This window comes from Nansenia antarctica (assembly GCF_963989245.1).
Source record: "Nansenia antarctica genome assembly, chromosome: 20".
NCBI classification, from domain to species: Eukaryota; Metazoa; Chordata; class Actinopteri; order Argentiniformes; family Microstomatidae; genus Nansenia; species Nansenia antarctica.
In genome coordinates, this window is record NC_137693.1 from 6,113,209 (window position 1) to 6,135,027 (window position 21,819).

General features: G+C 43.4%; 1 protein-coding gene across 1 annotated transcript; it reads right to left on the minus strand.

Moving 5' to 3' along the window:
- Positions 1-1,977: 1,977 nt before the first annotated feature.
- zbtb20 (zinc finger and BTB domain containing 20) lies at positions 1,978-5,136 on the minus strand (the record flags this gene model as incomplete). Its single annotated transcript, XM_080549649.1, has 2 exons — positions 1,978-2,522; positions 3,624-5,136. The coding sequence occupies 2 exons, from the start codon at positions 5,134-5,136 to the stop codon at positions 1,978-1,980; spliced, it is 2,058 nt and encodes a 685-aa protein (XP_080405775.1).
- Between the last annotated feature and the right edge of the window lie 16,683 nt (positions 5,137-21,819).

The window sequence follows — 21,819 nt, forward strand, 5'->3', positions numbered from 1 at the left end:
GCAATTGAAAAAAATGTGCAAAGTAGCACTTTGTTTTTAAAATCTACAACATTGTTTTCAGACTGTACTGTACTGTAATTGTGGTTACTTAACTCTCTCACTACCAAAGGTGTGTCTACTCAAAGAAATGAGCAACATCTTTCAGATTGCAGTTGCGGACAGATGTGTATGTCTTATTTTTTGATAAAATGCAAGTATAAGCCAAATATCAGAGCAGAGCCTTTGCGTGAAGTGACACTTAACTGACAACCAGCTTCCTCCCTACTCCCAAATCTATTCTGTACACACTGTGTCTAGGTATCTGTGAAATCAGGAATGTATCTTATTGTCTGGAAAGTCCATCTGCAAGTTATGGTATAATTAAATAATTATTGATTGACTGGTTACTTTTATTCTTGTTTATTTTGTCTCAGGTCTCTCATGTCTGTATTTCTTGTCAGAACGTTGGCTTGCCGTTTGTCGCCACCAGGTGGAGCTAACATATCAGGAGTAGTGCATTTGAGTTCTCTCCACCTGCTCAAACAGCTGCTAAAGAAGCCATGTCGTTGTGAACAGGCTACACAGAGATTTTAGGTCTTAGGATGTTATTTCTGTCCAATGCAAGTTCACTGAAAATTCTTCTCTATTTACCAGTAATCCAATCAATAGCTTTCTTAAAACCCTGGTAAAACTATACTACTATGAAATAATAATCATACTCTAATAATAATAGTAATAGTGACAAATCATGTTGTAATCTGCAGCTGATAACAGTCTGGTGCAAGTCGAGAAGCAGCATCATAATGGAGCGTGATTCTGGTCGCTTTACTCTAGCCTGCCTGCCATAACTGGAAATGGAAAATCCTTTTCAGAGAACCACAAATTCATTTTTTTTAAAAAGAACCTTCTGTCTTTAGTTTTCTCACATTTTTGAAATGGAAGAGGTCTAATAGCCTTAACAGTCTTCTAAGATATTAGTGGCAGTGTACGCAAATAAAATAAAATCTTAACAATATTACATTTTTCTCAAATACTGTCTTATCAACAAACCCTAATTTCGTAAACTTAAACTGAACCATCAAAATGCATGGACAATAAAACATTTTATACTAAATAATCATTCCTATAACCACTGACAGGAAGTTACATTTCAGTACAATTATTAAAATCATCTTGTACCTCGACAACAGCTGCATTGTAATCCCTCAATACCATAATAATAAATAAAAAGCCAGTGTCAAATGAATTACTCTCCTTTTCTTATCCTACATAAGAAGGCAAACTTGTGACCATCAATATTTTTTTAGTGGGAATTTTTAGCCCAAGCCAGATGTTTTTTTTTTTTGTCGTTGTTGTTGAAAATTATACCACAGTAAGCTTGGACGCTTATAGTGTCCAAAACGGTCAATATGGGTTCACATTTACCATGTTAGAAATTTCATGGCAATGTTCACGTGCACAAGCGCGCACACACACACACACACACACACACACACACACACACACACACATAGACACACACACACACACACACACGTACACACACACACAAACACGCACACATACACACACGCACAAATATACGCATACACACTACACAAATGAACACATACACTCATACAAACATTTATCTATACTGTATATAGGTGTGTGTGAGTTGTGTATTTGTGTGTGTGTCTGTGTATGTGTATGTGTGTGTGTGTTTCTTTCGTAGGCCTTTCGGTAGTGTTCAACACATAAATCAGTATTTTAGGAAAGCATACATTTAGAGGCCTGTAGTAAGGATCCATCCAGTGGATCAATATCAGACTACAAAGCCTTAAGGCCACCATCTTTTTTTTCTTTTAAGAATAACAAAAAAAACACCTCTTTTCTGGGAAACTTAATGTGCCAGTGTCTATACTCATTACTCTTCATGCCCCCAAAATAAAAAAAAATCTAGTGCCATTTTCTTTTTCATTCTTTTTTTTTTTAAGAAGTTTTATCTAGTTGTTGTACTTATCCATCGGAGACATGCATTCGCATGTGGTCATTGAAGTGCTCAATTTGGTCGAACTTGGCAGGGCAGACGGAGCACACATAGGTGGTCCCTTCTTGGCAGCTTGCCTCTGCAGCCACACCCACTCCCATTTCGACCCCACCCCCTACTCCGGCGCCTCCTCCGCCCACGGGCATGGCGAGGGCCGCCACTCCGGCCCCGGGTTCGGGCACGGCCATGGGCATGGGAATGGAGACGGCGGCGCCGGTAGCGCCCGTAGACCCCCCCGACAGCCCCGCCAACGCGCCGCCTGTGCTGTGCAGGGACATGTGCCTCTCCAACAGGGTCTTGTGAGAGAACTTCTTCTTACAGATGTAGCACTCATAGGACTTCTCTCCACGGTGCAGCCGCATGTGGACATTGAGGGAGCTCTTTTGGGTGAAGCGCTTGTTGCAGATGCTGCACTGGTAGGCACGCACCCCCGTGTGCGTGACCATGTGTTTGATTAGGTAATCCTTCAGGGAGAACGAGCGCCAGCAGATGCTGCACTGATGAGGTTTCTCACCTAGATATACATACAAGTTACAGGCATTCGGAAGAAAAGGGATGGGGGGGGGGGACGACAGGACAGGACAGAAAAACCCCACAATTAGACACAAAAGCCAGCATAATAATGTACTCTAGGAATGTACTCTAGGACAAAACACAGTGCTTCTACATTTTTCTAATGTAGCCTTGAACATTTCACAGACTGTGCCCATCACAAGACTAATGAATACTGCATTTGCTAGAAAAGTCTGACCTCACTACCTTCAGGACTACTTGGCAGCCAGTGTTGATGGGGACACTTGTCCTCGTTCTTTGTCTCATTTCATTTCAGTAGGCTCCCAAATATAAATAAATATGGGCAGAGTCATCGTGGTATCTCAGTGGCAACATTTTAAAATAACTCATTCAAAGATGAACAATGAGCATGAGCCTCACCCATGACATTCAAAATGTACAGCCTTTTTTTAATGTGTTTTCGGTACAATTTAACACGTTAACCACTTCCAAAGTATCAAACTCTTGGCAGTTTAGTAGTTGCCATCCCCTTTTTATTGTATGCACAAACCACCATCCATCAGAACTCCAAATAAGAAATAACACTCAAATCACTCATCACATTTCGAACCCTGAGTACCACCAGGCACCATAAAATCCAGTTACACTATCCGTCAGACGTTTGTGACAGCACCTGGTGAAACTGAGAACAAGTCGGCAGTCGATCAAATGTTCCGACTTTTATTCCGAAAAAATGTAAATAAATTTCAACGTTGTGGAAAATCAATGACAGCCTCGCTAGTCAACTAACACAGCTTGTTTTGTGAGCCTGCTAACAATGTAAAGTAGTGTTATAGTGAACTAGGTAGTAGTGGGGATTACTCACCAGATCCATTGCATTGCAATACTTTGGCTTGACTAGCGAGTGCGTCATTGATTTTCTTCGACAACGTTTAAATTTAGAATAGTCAGAATAGTCAGAACATTTTGATTGGTTGCCCGACTTTGTTCCCGCTTTCACCAGCTGCTGTCACATACAATATCATCAGCCATGAAATGACTTAAATCATAAGTAATAAAGAATGTCACGTGCAAAAGCGTTAAGAGAAGCTGAAGTACTCACCGGTGTGCACGAACATGTGTTTGACGTAGTTCTGTTTAGCAGTAAAGGTTTTACTGCAGAGAGTACAGCAGTAGGGTTTCTTCTCTCCGGGTGCTATCATCGCCGCTTGTTGCTGCTGCAAGGCGGCCTGTTGCTGTGCCGTCATGTGGCTGTAATTGGACATACCTGGGGGCGGCACCGCCACGAACTGGGACTGTTGGGCTATGGACTGTGGCAGGCTGAATAAGAAGGGCTTGTTGCTGCAGGCCGACTGTGTGGCGTAGAGAGTGGGCAGGTAGGCGTTCCCCGCCGTGCCCATCACCGGGGTGTTGCTGGTAAGGGTGAGCGGCATCCTCAGGTTGCTGGTGTGCGATGATTCCACCTGACGCATGTAGACCGGGGCACTTGGCAGGGACTGGGATATGGTCGGGTTGTTGTTGGGCAGGGGTTGCATTGTGCTACTGTCACTAGTGCTATGGTACGCCATCCCGTCCTCCATCTTGGGGACCTGTTCGGGAGAGGAGGAGTCGTCGACCTCGATCTGCACAGGGGTTCCCTCGCCCTGCTGCTGCCCCCTCTCTCCGCTCCCCTCCCGAAAACCCACCATGTACTGCTGCTCCACGGAGTCGGGCTCAGTACCGATGGAGGAGCTCACCCCTGAGTCAAAGCTTTCACCCTTGGGCTCACTGTCCACCCCCTCCACGTGGTCAGTGTCGTCCGGGCAGTCCTCCATGCCGTAACAGTTGTACTCGTCCTCCGCCTCCTGTTTTATGTGCATGCCTCCCGTCTGTATGCGTACCGGTCGGGGTTGCTTGCGGCAGTGGGTGGTGCTCTCCGGGTTGGATAGGAAGCGCTCCATCTGTTGGGTTCTCTCGTGGATGCGAGTGATCCACGGCGGGTCCTGGCCTTGCTGATCCTTCTGCGTGGTGAGGCTCGCTGAGTCATAGTTGCTTACGTAGTGGGAGCGCTCGCGGGTTCCGTTCTGCAGCGAGAGGCCGGAGTAGGAGTATGGTAGGAGCGACGTGTACGCCCGCTCGATGCTCTGCTGCGACGTGGCCTGCATGTATCCTGACTCGGCGTCACTGCTGGGCCCCGAGGTGCCCGACTCCGGCGTCCCCCGGGGCGTCTCCTGCCCAGAGTCCCCTGGGTTGATCGGAAACCCGGCATTCTGGGACACGATGCGGGTGCACTCGTCGATGACCGTCTTGATCTGCAGGATGCTGGCAGCGGTGAGGATCTGGAGAGCCTCTGATTGAGACACCCGCAGGACCCCGCTGTACATGAAGTCTATCAGCTTTTGGATGGACTGCACTGAGACCACAGAGGGGATCTCAATGTCACTGTAGCCCAAGAGCAGCTTGTCCTGAAAGAAGGGGCTCCCAGCGGCCAGCACGCACCGGTGAGCTCGCAGCATACTTCCATGGATCCGAACAGTCACGTCACAGAAGTGCCCGCGGTTGCGCTGCTCATTGAGGGTCTCAAGTACAGAATTGCTGAAGTTGTGGAGATTGATGTTATGAATGCGCTCGGTCATCCCCTTGCAACTGATGTCACCTGAGAACAGGGGTGGAGAACACATGACCGTTAACCTTTAACACATAACCTTTAGACGAAACAATGCAATTATCAAAAAGCCAAACTCATGGGACTCATGAGCATCATTTAATTATGAAAAATTGGATAATGATTATCAGATGTATTTTTAGTATACAGTACAATAGAGTGTGTATCATGGACATTTTTTACGATATTAAGCACAGATATGCCAAATGTAATCTATTTCAGCATATGACCTTTTCCATCCAACCCCATGTGCTTTCTTAACATTTCGGTGGTCAGTTTTTTTTTTACGCTCATATCATGTTGGCATTTGAGATTCAAACGATCAAAAGCACTCAAACAATAAACCAGTCTACACAAAATTCCTCGATACGGAATCTGTATGGCTAGAGCGAGAGAGACTCCGGCAATCAAGATGGTTCCTGTCCCATTAATGATATTCACAGCGATGTATAGTGATATATTTAGTCGGAGACGGCAGCTCCCAGTAGGTGGTGCTCTGGGCTCAGAGGATATTAGACCTCATTCATCAAGCCCACATGTGCAGCGTGTCTGTTCCCAAACTAGCCCAGGAGCATTCTGGGTTTAACATTATTTCTAATGCAATCCTTGGTATACATTTGAACACACGAGATCCACCCTTGAAAAATGGGGTTTACCAAGTGTCTGAGCACAATCTATAATAAATGACAAACTACCTCAAATTGGCCATGCCTCTGAAGGACCTCTAAAGATGGCTCCATGAAGAAATAAAGTACTGCTCTCAACGAGTGCACGTGCCACTAAAGCTATATTCAGCTATTTAGATTGCGATAAATAAAATCTATTTGAATAATTGTTGGCTTTGATCATTGAGATTATGCAGATCAGTTGGACAAGGTTTTCTAGCAAACATTCTATTCAACACTCTTATAAAAAAACCGAGTCTCCTCTGTAAATCCAAACACCTGTGCAAACAATCATATACCTTTTGCATAATTCCATTCACCCAAATTACCCACACCCGGTGCACTAGGGATATTAAAACCGCTGTTGGTTTTGCACACACGCCCTTTATTTCTATATATCACACTCAGTAGATGCTACAGTACTATTATACTATTATACTAGATCTGTACACACAGGCTTACACTAAATGAAGGCTATAGAACTTTCTTTTACAGTTCTATTTCCACTGTGTAATTACAGTGTACAATGTATCCAACAGAAACAGCAATGTGTAGTATATTTTAGTGATGTGTAGTATATTTTAGTAATGTGTAGCATATTTTATGTAAATATTATATTTACCAGGTGACTTTTACATTTTCATACAGTCAAATACAATTGAAACAGAGTTTTCAAATATTGTATATTAATGGCCATACAGTGGCTTTTGGTCAACAGAGGGATATTTCAGGAGTGATTGCCAGAGTGGATGAGAGTATGTATCATATCATGTATGTAAACAGAGTATGTGTTCGTACTGTAATTCTTCATTTAATAGAAAATCAAGATAAGGATTAATGAGGGACAGAGATTCCATTTTCACTCTTGAGAAACCAAATTATTGAACATAGATTCCAGACAAGAACAGACATTCAACCTAAAATACCAGTTAATTGACTGTAAAACTGTACAGTGTACTGCACTTTTACTAAATGCCCATCTTGAATGTCAGCTAATAAATGGCAATCATCCTCATGCTGACAGAGACACATTACCTCCGTGTCTCTATACTACGGAGGGCACCCAGCACAGACGTGTCTCTACTACTATGGAGGGCACCAAGCACAGACGTGTCTCTACTACGGAGGGCACCAAGCACAGACGTACTCACAGTCAGATGACGCTTTGTTGGGAAGATGCTGGTGAAGAGGCACACACGCTACAGGTTGCTGGTGGAGACGGCTGACGTGAGGCCAGTGCTAGGCGATACCTCCAGTCCTCTCTGTCACTATCATACGTTGCTTTGCCACAGTGGTTTCTTCAATACCACCCTGGGGAAGAAGGAAAACAAGAGAGTTCTTAAAGCAACATAATTCACTCTGGGGGGAAGCAATGGGATCGATGTCTAAAGACAGAAAACTAAAAGAAGCCTATGTCTTTTGGAACACACCAAAAAAAAGGGATGTCTTGAATCTGTGAAAGTGAACGCGATGCGAGTGTTAAAAATGTCACCAGTAAAGAGTGAGTGGAGCGTCGCCTTGACCAATATGAGACCGTTTACTCTAGTGGACACTTGACCGCCAATTACACATGAAGGCTAAAAATCATATGGTCACAGGGCCAAATCTCCTCTCGGCAGTTATCTAAATCACTGGTCAGAGAACCACACCCTACCAAAGGAGATCTATTCACATTCTATTCAGATCTACGTACAGATAGGCTCGACATCCCATCAAAAGAGGACATGCAGAAGTCACATGAACTCGAATCAATCAATTATGTAGTATTTATCAACATTGGAAAAATGTAGGATCCCAATTTGTGTGTGTGTGTGTGTGTGTGTGTGTGTGTGTGTGTGTGTGTGTGTGTGCGCACACGCGCGCGTGTGTGTGTGTGTGTTTGTCTGTTTGTGTATGTGGAATGTGTGTGTAACAGTGTAGTACTGTATGTGATCTCACACATATCTTCTCAGCTCCCTGTTCTGTTTTCTAATCAATGCCAACGCTGGGACTACATGAACATGTTGTACGGCTAAGGCCTTATGATAATCAGATGTCAGGATGTACTGTCAACAGACATAAATATAACAGACGTGTACAGTCAACATACATAGCATAACACATAAGGCATTCATGAAGAAACACAAGAAAGGCATTCAAGGGCATTCAGCATGTGACTTCCAGGTTCACAGGAACTCCAAACAATCTATACAGAGTATTCATGCAACTGTAAAAGTCCAGTAACCAGCCAACTCACATAAGCATCAGTGTAATGCCATGAACAAGCTGTATATGTTTAGCCAATCAAGACGTCCCCCTGAACAAGGCAAATGTCCAGTAACACAACAACACATCGGAAACCAACCGAAAGAAGACAACTCCTAATGAATGATGGCTGCAACAAATAAGACATAGAGAGAATGTTTGTGATGGAAAATAAAACCGAAATTTGTCTGCATAAGAGCTGTAGGCCATGTGTCTTATTCATCCGATTTGTTTTCTGCCATTGGTTTTCTTGCTCAGTCTGCTCAGAAAAATATGATATTTAAATGTCTAAAAATGGATTTATTTATACTTGCATACTTTCCATTGTGTTAGCGTTAGCATGTCCCTGGCTGGCAGACAAAACCAGAAGAGTGCGATTGAAAGACTGCTTTGTAGATGCAGACAAACTTTGTAAAAAAAACAATACAACTGACATAAGTATACTGTAACCTAATACAACACAGAAACTACTGTAATACTGTAATCATAAAAGTTTATGATTGCTGAAGATTCATCCGTTTTTTTTAGGTTAGAATTAGATTAGGTAACACAACTTTATTTGCTTTGACCGGTTTCATCCGGATTGACATCCAGCATCACTTTATAGCTACTATGGAAATCCCAGTGTGCCCCAATGACCAAGGTGTGTGGTGCTGCTCTCAGGGAATGGAGTTCTATGAGTGATAGATGTTCTATTTGCATGTGAACATGTCATGGGACATGATTTACTCCATTGTGTACTTTGTAGTAGTTGACTTAGTAGTAGTATTTGCCTAGTCTTCGATGGCATGGCACATCTTTTGGAGTGTGGCTCTAATTCCAATCAAGTGTGTGCATGGGCGCACATCACTTGAGCCAATGGGGAGGCTATGCTGTATGCCATGTGATCCACCTTCGTATTTAGACTCTTTGGCAATAGTTGATTTAAGCCCATCCCAAAACACCTTGTGGAAAAAAAGTTAGGGTGAGTAATTTGACAAATGTACTTATGTACAAATGTACATCCCTTTGGCTAAAAGTGCCTGCTAAATGTCAAAAGTGTAATGTAATGTAATTATTCAAATGTTTTGTTTTCCTGGTAGATGTTCATGATGAAGCAAGCGGCAAAGCCATTCTAACAAACAATATCTACAGAGCTATATCAGGTAGAAAACCAACAGTATCTATAAGTAGGATTTATCACAGAGTGTATCACAGAGGGCAATCTTTGTATGCAAGTTTCAAAATAATACTAGCAATGAAAACCAAAAATCCTGGCTACTTTAGCCATATGCATGCCTATTTATAGATGATTTCCGGCAGGCATTATCAACATCAACTGAGATTTAAAAAAATCAAAAACCCCTATGGTGACGTCAATGAGCTTTTGGATAGAACGACCCTCATTAGCTAGACATGAACAGCATGGGCAAACTCACTTGTACAACAATATCAACAAAATGCATGGTTAAAACCACATAACAGCAACTTGTGTAGGCAATGTGCAGGGTACAACACTAAGACAGAGGGACATTAATAATATTGTTATTATATGCGCACACACACACACAGTCACACACAGTCACACACACACACACACACACACACACACACACACACGCACACACACACACGCACACACACACACACACACACACACACACACACACACACACACACACAATGTGGTTAGTGACATGCTATTGTGACCTAATGCCAAAGGCCTTTGCATGGCTAGTTTTAAACAACACAAGCATATAGATTTCCTCCCTGGCTTCAGTTGCAATCTAGACATGTAAATCCACCTGCCCGAGGGTGAAGTGAGGTGACTACGGGCAACAAAGAAGCAGACCGAGGGAAGCAGGCTTCAGCTGCCCAGACTGCCACTCACAACAGTGATTCCATTTTAGCAGTGACACAGTGGGTGAGCAGCAGCCAGCTCCTACCTGCAGTGAATGCTAATCAGTCCAGGGGTCTGTCTGTCTGCCCCCCCCCCTCCACCCCCCCCCCCCCACCCAGCCCCCCCCCCCCCCAACCCCCACCCTCCTCTGCCTTGGACGAAAGGGGCTGATGATCCTTCAAAATTAATTAGATCCTTTTTGGAGGCAGCCATTTTCTTTCACTCCTTACTCCTCTGCCAAAATCTGTACAATTTGTCTTGCTGTCCTTGTTCAGAGAGGGAAATCACAACTATTCTTAGTGGAAATATTCGGTCCTTTCTTGAAGACAATAAAATAATATTTATTTCTCCTAATATTGATCTCCCCCCCCCCATGCCTACACGCCTCTCTCGCTCTCTTTCTCTATCTCCCTCCTCCTCCCTCCCTTTCTCTCCCAGCAGCACTGTGTGTCTCTCTATATAGAGTTAGCTGTCAATAAGTCCCCAGAGGTCAGTTCGTCTGCTAGAAATCAGACACAATGCTCCAGACTGCCAGTGCCATGCCCTGCTGCCACAACAAAGACCACAGACCAAAAAAAAGAAAAGGGAGGGAAGGGAAGAGAGCAGCATCACCAGTCTGACTTCAGGTTAATCAGAGCTGCCTTAATTAGTTGGCAACCTCGTGAAGAATACTGCGCCGAATTTGGAAATCAGTTTAATCTAGGGGGAAAATGAAAAGGTGGGGGTGGGGGATGGGGTTGAGGACAGAGATGAGAGGCAGGCTCGTGAAAGGAGACGATGTCAGCCATGTGAATAATATACGTCTTGAATATGCAAATGTGACTTACAGTACACACCACAAGCATATATTTTCCCCTTGATATACATGAGCCCACATGCATGTATAGAGGGGCTCGTACTGAAAGTGCACAAAATCATTTGTTTCCTTGGGCGGGAGTAATTATCAGTGGTGCGTATTGCGTGTGAATACTATATGTATTTTGATCATTTGGAAGCATATTCTAACCCCAATATTCACAGCAAACACACGTCAACATAGCATGTGCTCCGCTGACTTTTCTTGTTGAACCTGAATACAATGATTTATGTGCTGTTGTGAATTTGGCCAAATGTGTTCACTTTGTCAAACAATCTGTTTGTCATAAGCATTTCAACCTTCTTTCCATTAGAATTTTGTAGAGGCAAAACATTCTACCAAAAATGAAGCATCAGAAAATGGGTCAGCTTTGTTTTAGTATCAGTGGAATTTCAGCACTTGGATCGCATGTGTTTGTACTGACATTACAAATACATTTTTTATACCAGATGAAATAATCATAGGCACAAGTATAATGGAAATGGGAAACATTGTGATACACGCATCATTTGTTTTCATCACAGTATTTTCAATACGACTGAGGTACAAACTGACAGTTATCAAACTCATGTTACGGCACCAGGCCTACAGTTGAATTTGGTGTTTTAAAAATGATTTGAATGCCTTCCAAACCGACATAAATCGAACCAGTTAATGTGAAAGACCTAACCCTAAGTCATGAGAGGGGTAAAAAACAGAACTGATAACAGACAATAAAGGCTCAACTCCCGCCAAACAACATTCTGTTGGCTAATTAAATTAATGCGCAATATAGGGTACGACATCTCTTATTACGGTTGAGAGTTTCGCGAATGATAATATGTCTAATGCACCCAAAACACACAGTTTAGTAGAGTCGCTGGGAAAACAACTGCTCAGTCTCACATGTTAATTGATTTACCTTTGCCCTGTATATGAATTGTTCTGGTAAAAATTCCATTACGTTCAGAAAAAAAAAACACATTAACAAAACTCCTACACACTGCTTCAAATGTTAAAATTGTTGTGTGACGTTGGGTCCTGTGTTATGTAACATTCCTTACTCCTTTTATAATGTTTCCATGCATGGTAGACGCAGGAGAAACATAGGCCTACACAATGTACAATATGCTGATGAAGGTTTGTAACTACAGTCCTTGCCAGTAATACAAGGGCACTTACTGTGTGTAAGGGAAAATCATTACCACTAATCAACACATGAGAATGAGTTGATGAATGGTACAGTATAGAGAGGATTAACCACAGCATTGCCTTCCCAACAGAACAGAAACAGCTAACGTTCCTTTAACTTCACAACCAAGCGTTAGGTAAGGAACCTTCCAGAAATTTGAAAGGAAATAGCCAAAACTGCCAATGTTTTTGCAACAGTGTTTCAGAAATAGTATGAAAGTATTGCAGAGAACGTTATGCAACTAGCCTATCTATACCAAACAGAGAGGATGTTGTCTTAATGGGCCTATTTGGTGGTAACATACTGTAAGTGTAGCCTGCCATGTCCTCTTTTCTCCTGAATGATTGCTCTGAGAACATTCTAGATTGTAAGCCGGAGCTACAGTTACCCCGGAACCAAAAGGGAACCTTAAAGGCATCGATTCCTCTTCTCAAGAAGAAGCATTCTATACATCATTAGTGGGCTTGCTTCAACCAGTCCAACTATTGTTTGTGCTCATACTTATTACTATTAGTGGGCTTGCTTCAGCAAGTCCAACTATTGTTCTTCCTCATACTGTACTTCTTCTTATTCTCTTTCTTCCTAAATGTTTCCACTGCTACCTAGTACAACTAGCTTTTCACCATCAATCACATTTTTAAAACGTGGAGACTGGAGAGACGTCTGGCAACGTGCATTGCTTGTATTCAACTTTTTGAAACTATACTTTTTAAAATATTCAGCTTTTGTAACTCATATCCTTTGACAAGGTGGAATGTTGATTTAGGCCAACATTCTGTGAGCTTCATTGTTACCGCAACTGCCATGGAACTTTCAGAACTACAGAACACATTCTTAGGATGATTACACAACAATGCACTATCTTGGCAACAAGTTCTAACCCAATAAGACCCACCTTACTCTCGCTCTCTCTCTCTCTCGTGCTCTCTCTCTTTCTATCTCTCTCTCTCTCTGACTCTCTCTCTCTCTCTCTTTCTATCTGTCTCTCTCTCTCTGACTCTCTCTCTCTCTCTCTCTCTCTCTCTCTCTCTGACTCTCTCTCTCTCTCTCTCTCTCTCTTTCTATCTGTCTCTCTCTCTCTGACTCTCTCTCTCTCTCTCTCTCTCTCTCTCTCTCTCTCTCTCTTCCTTAACAATCCTCTAACCTTCTCATCTACAGTATGCTGAGCCTGATACTTCAACTCAATTAGAACATGTGTAGACTGATTCCAATTCAATAACATTCATGCAGATTTTTGTTACTATTTAGACTTTTTAAACTGTTAAGCGGCATTAATTAACATGGGTTTCTATGAGGACCAATGGTTTCCTATGATATACTTAAAATGCATCTCCTCTTTCATATTATAATTATAATTATAGGGTTAGGGTTAACACACCTCAACTGAACTTTAAAAGGTGTACACTGAATCCACTTAAATAACTTCCATTCAGGAAGTCGGCCCTTTTTTTTTTTTTTTTTTTACTTTTTAGCATTTTAGGTTGTATTAATTAACATCCATCCATCCATCCATCTATCTAACCATCCATCTGTCAATCTATCTGTCTTTAAACTTGATCAACTACCAAAAAAACTTTTGGGGGCAGATTCAAGATGGCGGCGCGATCAGACGCGCGGCTCGGAGTGGCTCCAACGCTGGTGCTTTTTAGTGTTTTTAAGTACATTTGTATGTACATTTTTATTTTAGTACTTATAGGGAACGGTTGTGTAAATAGTACCTACAGCAGACTAGACTTACTAGAAGTTGGTGCGCAAAATGAGAGGACTGTAACAACGGAATTCTTGAAACAACAAAGGATCTCATTCGAAATCGCTAGGTCGCCGGGAGAAAAGTGGTTCGCGGTCCCAGCCCTCAAGCGCAAACGTCGGCGTCGTGACCGTAAGCAACACCGAGGACGAAGGGGAGGCCTGCTAGCTAGGCTAAAGAGAAGCCCGAATAAACCTGCTTTGCCGAGTATTTTCCTATCCAACGTCAGGTCTCTGGCTAACAAGATGGACGAATTGAGACTGCAGGTCGCTACTAACAACATCGTGGGAGATAGCTGTGTGATTATTCTCACGGAGACCTGGCTAAATGACACCATCTTGGACTCCGCGGTCGGTTTGGAAGGAAGGACTTTACACAGGGCGGACAGGACGCTGCTTAGTGAGAAGACGCGCGGAGGCGGCCTCATTATATCTACGAAGGACAGCTGGTGCTTAAACACAAAAACTGTAAGTAGCCACTGCTCCCCAGACCTGGAATACTTGACTGTTAAATGCCGACCCACATACCTCCCGAGGGAATTCAACACAGTGTACATAACATCTGTTTACATTGCGCCTAACGCGGATGGTAGCTTAGCATTGGCGCGGCTACATGACGTCATCAGTAGTGGACAGAGCGCAGACCCACAGGCAGTTCATATAATCGCCGGGGACTTTAATCATGCTGACCTGAAGGTAGTACTACCGAAGTTCTATCAGCATGTTAAATGTGCAACAAGAGGAGAAAAAACACTGGATAAGGTATACACCAACATCAAGCTTGCTTACAAGGCTAGACCGCTAGCTCATCTAGGCATGTCTGACCATGTGTCAATCCTCCTGATCCCAGCCTACACTCCCATGAGGAAAAGTGCTCCCATCACCACTAAGACTGTCAGAACCTGGCCAGCAGGGTCCGCTCCACTGCAGATCTGCCTGAATGACACCTCATGGCAGGAATATGAGCATGAGGACCTGGAACAGTTCACGTCGTCGGTTCTGAACCACATAGTGAACTGCACCAACTCAGCCACCGTGGACAAACGGGTCCGGGTCTACCCCAACACGAAGCCATGGATGACTGGGAAGGTCCAAAAACTGATCAAGGAGAGGGACAACGCCTTCGCAGGGAAGGGCACACTGCTGTACAGCACCACCAGGGCTAACCTAAAGCGCGGCATCCGGGAGGCCAAGGCAGACCACAGAGAGAAGATTGAGGAATGCTTCCTGAGCAACGACTCCAGGCGGGTGTGGCAGGGGGTTCAGCACATGACAAACTTCAGAGCCAACAGGCTCACAGCCGCAGAGGACGACCCCCTGCTGGCGGAAAAGCTGAACTCCTTCTACGCCCGGTTCGACGAGGGGCGAACGGAGGTAACCACAACACAAACACCACTCTCTCCAGCTCTCAGCAGCCTCACCCTCACAGAGCATGAAGTGAGACGCGTGCTGAAGGCGGTGGACCCCAGGAAAGCCTCAGGGCCGGATGGCGTCCTGGGACGGGTGCTGAGGGACTGCGCCGACCAGCTGGCCGGGGTTTTCACCAACATCTTCAACCAGTCCCTGTCCCAGGCCACCATCCCTCCCTGCCTGAAAACCTCAACTATCATCCCAGTCCCGAAGAAAAGCACGGTGAGCTGCCTAAACGACTACCGCCCGGTGGCACTCACACCAATCATCATGAAGTGCTTCGAGAAACTAGTCCGGGCCCACATAGTCACACGCCTCCCGCCCAACCTGGATCCATACCAGTTCGCCTACAGAGCCCACAGGTCCACAGAGGACGCCATCGCGACGACTCTCCACTCCACTCTATCCCACCTGGAGAGGGGAAACAGCTACGCGAGACTGCTCTTTGTGGACTTCAGCTCTGCCTTCAACACCATCCTTCCAGACAGGCTAGTGACCAAACTACTAGACCTGGGACTATCACACTCTATATGTGCATGGATCAAGGACTTCCTGTCCGACCGCCCCCAGAGGGTGCGGGTGGGCTCCCACACCGCCACAGCCCTCAGACTCAGCACTGGGTCCCCCCAGGGCTGCGTGCTAAGCCCCATCCTCTACAACCTCTACACCTACGACTTCACCCCCGTCCACCCCAGCAACTCCATCGTAAAGTTTGCAGATGACACCACCGTGGTGGGCTGCATCTCGGGGGGGGACGAGGCGGCGTACAGGGATGAGGTAGAGCAGCTGAGCAAGCTGTGCAAGGTTAACAACCTGCTGCTGAACCAGTCAAAGACCCAGGAAATCATCGTGGACTTCAGGAGGAAAAAATCTGAGGTCCAGCCCCTGCTCATCGACGGAGGGAGCGTGGAGAGAGTCTCAACCCTCCGATTCCTGGGGGTGCACATACAGGATGACCTGTCCTGGAAGAACAACACAGCAGCCATCATCAAGAAGGCACAACAGCGGCTCTTCTTCCTGAGAGTCCTCAGGAAAGACCACATCGGACAGGAGATGCTGGTGGCCTTCTACCGCTGCGCAGTGGAGAGCATCCTCACCTACTGCATCTGCAACTGGTTCTCCAGCTGCACAGCCGCAGAGAGGAATGCGCTACAGAGAGTCGTGAGAACGGCCCAGAAGATCACCGGCGCCCCCCTCCCCTCTCTGGAAGAGCTGTACAACACACGCTGCCTCAGGAAGGCCTCCAAGATCTCCAGAGACCCATCCCACCCTGGGTACGAACACTTTGCTCGGCTGCCCTCGAACAGGCGGAACAGGACCATGTTCGCAAGGACAAACAGACTGAAGCTCAGCTTCTACCCCAGGGCCATCCAGGCCCTGAACACAGCAAAGACCTAGGTTCTGGGCCCTGGACAGTCTGGACGGATTGATGGCAGCTGCTGGATTGAAAATCAGGTGTAGTGCTGAGGCACAAATGTGTACATTTCAAGCCTGCAAACTGCGACACTTTAAATGAATGTGCAATAACACTATGTGCAATATGACAACCCTAGGGTATATAAGGTTGCAGAGAATAGGAAATGTTAGAATAGGTATAGCATAGCATAGAGTACAGCACAGTGTTTTATTTGTACAGTATAGTATAGTGGATAGTGTACATAGCCTTTATTTATGTAAACCAGCTCCTTTCCCTTCTTGTTTTTTTTCTTTCCTAGCACCAGGGGAGCCCCCCCTCCCAAATTTCGTTGTTTGGTACCTGTACTATATCAATGACAATAAAGACCATTCATTTATTCATTCAAAATAAGACTTTGCAAGGCCACCATTTCTTCAGGAGCATCCTTCTCTAGTTTTTTGTAAATTAAAAATAAATAAATACATAATATATATATATACAGTACATCTATATAACCCTAACCCTGAGATTGGGTGGTTGTGAGTTCGATTCCCCCGGCCAAGTCATACCAAAGACTATACAAATGGTACCCGACGCCTCCCTGCTTGGCACTCAGCATTAAGGGTTGGGTTGGATTGGGGGTAAGACCCTGCGACATACCAGTGTCATGTCCAGAGGGTGTACTTGTACATCAAGCCGCCTCAGGCTATGGAAACAGGAGATAGGATCCTGCCCCCTAAGGGCCATTAGGCTCGAGAGAACCATCGGTTCTCAAGGCTACTTACTTTATGGAGGTCTATGGACCACCACTTTGGACCACCACAACAACCAGTTTTATCTCTCTCTCTGTCTCTCTCTCTCCCTCTGTCTCTCCCTCTCTCTCTGTCTCTGTCTCTCTCTCTCTGTCTCTCCCTCTGTCTCTCTCTCTGTCTCTCTCTGTCTCTCCCTCTGTCTCTCTCTGTCTCTCTCTCTCTGTCTCTCTCTCTCTGTCTCTGTCTCTCCCTCTGTCTCTGTCTCTCTCTCTCTCTGTCTCTCTCTGTCTCTCTCTCTGTCTCTCTCTCTGTCTCTGTCTCTCTCTCCCTCTCTCTGTCTCTCTCATACCTTAATAATCCTCTAACCTTCTTCCAACTACCCAGACATCATCCTTTCTTTATATCAATCAATCAATCAATCAATCAATCAATCAATCAATCTATCTATCTATCTATCTATCTATCTACTATCGTACTTTCTTTCAACTACCCAGCCATCCTTCTTTCTTCTATCTATGTATCTATTTAGCCTTCTCTCATCCGTCTACCTATAAATCTATCTATCTAACTATCATCTATCAATTCATCCATCCCTCCAACCAACCAACCATTCATCCATCCATCCAAACCATCTTTAACTTTATTCGCTACCATAATAATACTATCTCACTATTAAACTATACAAACTTGAAAGTGCACATTTTAACATTGAGGACTATGGACAGCTATTACACCAATCCAACTGTAAAAGGTGCCAAAAATTCAAAATTATCAACCGGATATACTGTATATATATATATATATATATATATATATATATATATATATATATATATATATATATATATATATACTATAGGTATATATGATACCTATAAACTTGTTGAACTATTAAGCTTGTTGTAACTCCAAAAACTCTCACCTGTTAAGAAGGTGGAATGTTGATTTAGGCCAGCATTCTGGGAGCTCCATTGTTGCTGCAACTGCCACATTCAGAACGCTTAAATAAAAACAGCAGACCTGCAGGACTCTTTAGAACTCAATACTATCTCACTTTCTTACCCAGCTAATCTATCTATTATCCAAACCATCTTTTATGTAACTTGAGGTGGTTGAAAAATATGTTTCATACTATTTATACTTTTTGAGCTTTACTGAAATTCCTATGGCCATTCACTCTGAATGGGGGAAATTTCAAAAATGTTTTTAGAATCTTCTTTTTCATCTTTCAAGCTGCCACCTCAATCCAAAATAGATGTAGATTGACCCCACTTTAATAACTACTATACATCATTTTGATACTTTTAGACATCGTAAACAATACGTATATTTTGGGCATTCATCATTCAATTGGCAGGTTGCACAATACTATTGGCGACCGTATGTTTCATATTTGCTAACAGAATTCTTTGCACACACATACAGGTAACACACACATACAGGTAACCTATGTATTCGATTCACGTTTTATGAGCAAACTTTTTTGCTAGAGCTAGCTAAGGTGGAGGGACAGCGAGAGTCAGTTACATGGGCTCACGTGAGAACCGCACCTGGTGCTTTTTCATTGCAGTTTGTAACAGGCATGTGCTTATTGCCCATGCTCCATCCAGTGTCTGCGGAGGGGTTGCATATCAGGTGATGCTGAGCTTGTCACTGCCGCACCTCTCATCTCTCCCTGTATTCGCAGCGGGCTCCGCAAAGTTGGCGATTTTGACTATACATTTTTTTGGAATCATACAGAAATTTCATTTATAACGCAAATCAGTGGAAAAATCTTTATATCTTTGAATTTTTTTATTTTATTTGTTTCACTTTTCGTAACAGCTATTTTCATTGGAGTAGGAGGCTCTGCCTCCCCTGACCGCAAATCGCCGTTTGGAAAGTTCCATAAGTAACACTAGTGTAGGTCATCCCTGTTTGGAAAGTTCCATAAGTAACACTAGTGTAGGTCATCCCTGTTTGGAAAGTTCCATAAGTAACACTAGTGTAGGTCATCCCTGTTTGGAAAGTTCCATAAGTAACACTAGTGTAGGTCATGCCAAGTACTAGTTTTTTTTATGTCTGTCTTACATGTAACGATGAATTGAGAATCAAGGACCCCAATTGAAATAAGCCAGTGGCTTTCTTGGGTTTTTATCCTGTTAGTTGACCTTGTATGTAATATGTACTTTCATGTACCTACTTCTGCAAATCTTCTAATAAAGTTTTCAATCAAAATTTCAATCAATCAATGCCTGTTTGGAAAGTTCCATAAGTAACACTAGTGTAGGTCATCCCTTGGAAAGTTCCATAAGTAACACTAGTGTAGGTCATCCCTTAGAAAGTTCCATAAGTAACACTAGTGTAGGTCATCCCTTGGAAAGTTCCATAAGTAACACTAGTGTAGGTCATCCCTGTTTGGAAAGTTCCATAAGTAACACTAGTGTAGGTCATCCCTGTTTTGAAAAATTCCATAAGTAACACTAGTGTAGGTCATCCCTGTTTGGAAAGTTCCATAAGTAACACTAGTGTAGGTCATCCCTGTTTGGAAAATTCCATAAGTAACACTAGTGTAGGTCATCCCTTGGAAAGTTCCATAAGTAACACTAGTGTAGGTCATGCCTGTTTGGAAAGTTCCATAAGTAACACTAGTGTAGGTCATGCCTGTTTGGAAAGCTCCATAAGTAACACTAGTGTAGGTCATCCCTGTTTTGGAAAGTTCCATAAGTAACACTAGTGTAGGTCATCCCTGTTTTGGAAAGTTCCATAAGTAACACTAGTGTAGGTCATCCCTGTTTGGAAAGTTCCATAAGTGACACTAGTGTAGGTCATCCCTGTTTGGAAAGTTCCATAAGTAACACTAGTGTAGGTCATCCCTGTTTTGGAAAGTTCCATAAGTAACACTAGTGTAGGTCATCCCTGTTTGGAAAGTTCCATAAGTAACACTAGTGTAGGTCATCCCTGTTTTGGAAAGTTCCATAAGTAACACTAGTGTAGGTCATCCCTGTTTTGGAAAGTTCCATAAGTAACACTAGTGTAGGTCATCCCTGTTTGGAAAGTTCCATAAGTAACACTAGTGTAGGTCATCCCTGTTTTGGAAAGTTCCATAAGTAACACTAGTGTAGGTCATCCCTGTTTGGAAAGTTCCATAAGTAACACTAGTGTAGATCATCCCTGTTTTGGAAAGTTCCATAAGTAACACTAGTGTAGGTCATCCCTGTTTGGAAAGTTCCATAAGTAACACTAGTGTAGGTCATCCCTGTTTGGAAAGTTCCATAAATAACACTAGTGTAGGTCATCCCTGTTTTGGAAAGTTCCATAAGTAACACTAGTGTAGGTCATCCCTGTTTTGGAAAGTTCCATAAGTAACACTAGTGTAGGTCATCCCTGTTTGGGAAGTTCCATAAGTAACACTAGTGTAGGTCTTCAATGTTGTGAGTACATTAGTTCAGAGTGTGAGGATAGACTCCAGCAAAAGTACTATTTGGAGAAAATCAACCATTCAGGTTGTAATGGGATTCCTGAAATGATAATGACTTTCATAACATTTCATAAAAGTACAAGATATGTTATGACAAATTACCTTACACCGACATGACGCGAGTGTAGATCTGTCTAACTATAGCTTATATGTTGGCTGGTAAACAAGATAAAGTAAATCATTGCATGTCATGAAACCCCAGCCACCGTCTGTTGAATCTGTTGAGTTAATATCTAACTGCATATTCTTTTAAAGGTATTATAGGATAGTCCCGCTCTCAGTGCTTTGATATGTCTTCTTCATAAACCAACTTAAACTGCAATAAAGTCTAATAATGGATCCTGTATTTGTCTGTTTTTATATTATTTTTGTGAGGATTTTGACTGTCATGTCAAGCAACCTCCTCTCAATATCTTGAATATAGAAAATCATTCAGACAGGAAATCAAAGGTTTTAGGTCCACTGTGAATTGTCACTGAACATTGATCAAGTTCCCATATAGATAATCTTGCATTACATTTTAAAATGCACTGCTTTTAAGAAAGATCCCATGGTCGGTTGCCTTTCCGCCACGCTCGGAGTCATTTTTATTGAGTCTGGTATTTCACCAAGCCGTTCACGATGAACCATTTGACTCCTCATGTGACAGTCTAAAAAATGTTTCAACCCTGAAGGAGATATTGCACAATTAGAGTCTTATTATTTTGGCACAGGTGTCCATAGCAACTGCAAAATTTGAAAAGAGGAGAAAAAAAACTCGGCAAAACAGTAATCATCCTGCTGTAGAAAATTATGGGACGCATTAGAAAAATGTTACATTGAAAGTGCTCAGTCATTGCTTTCCCTCTCACCACACTCCTGAGCTACACCCAATATAGATGTCTGAAGATGGGTTATCGTGTGATGTATAGTTTGGCATCACTGTTGGTAGCTCTCATAACTTTTGATCCATGTACGATTCTCATACTGGCAGATGCAAACACAGGTTAACGTAATGAGTGCACTATTTGCATTGTGCCTGACCTCCCATGGTTACCCCAGTGTCAATGGTCTGATAGCTAGCTTCTAACTCCGA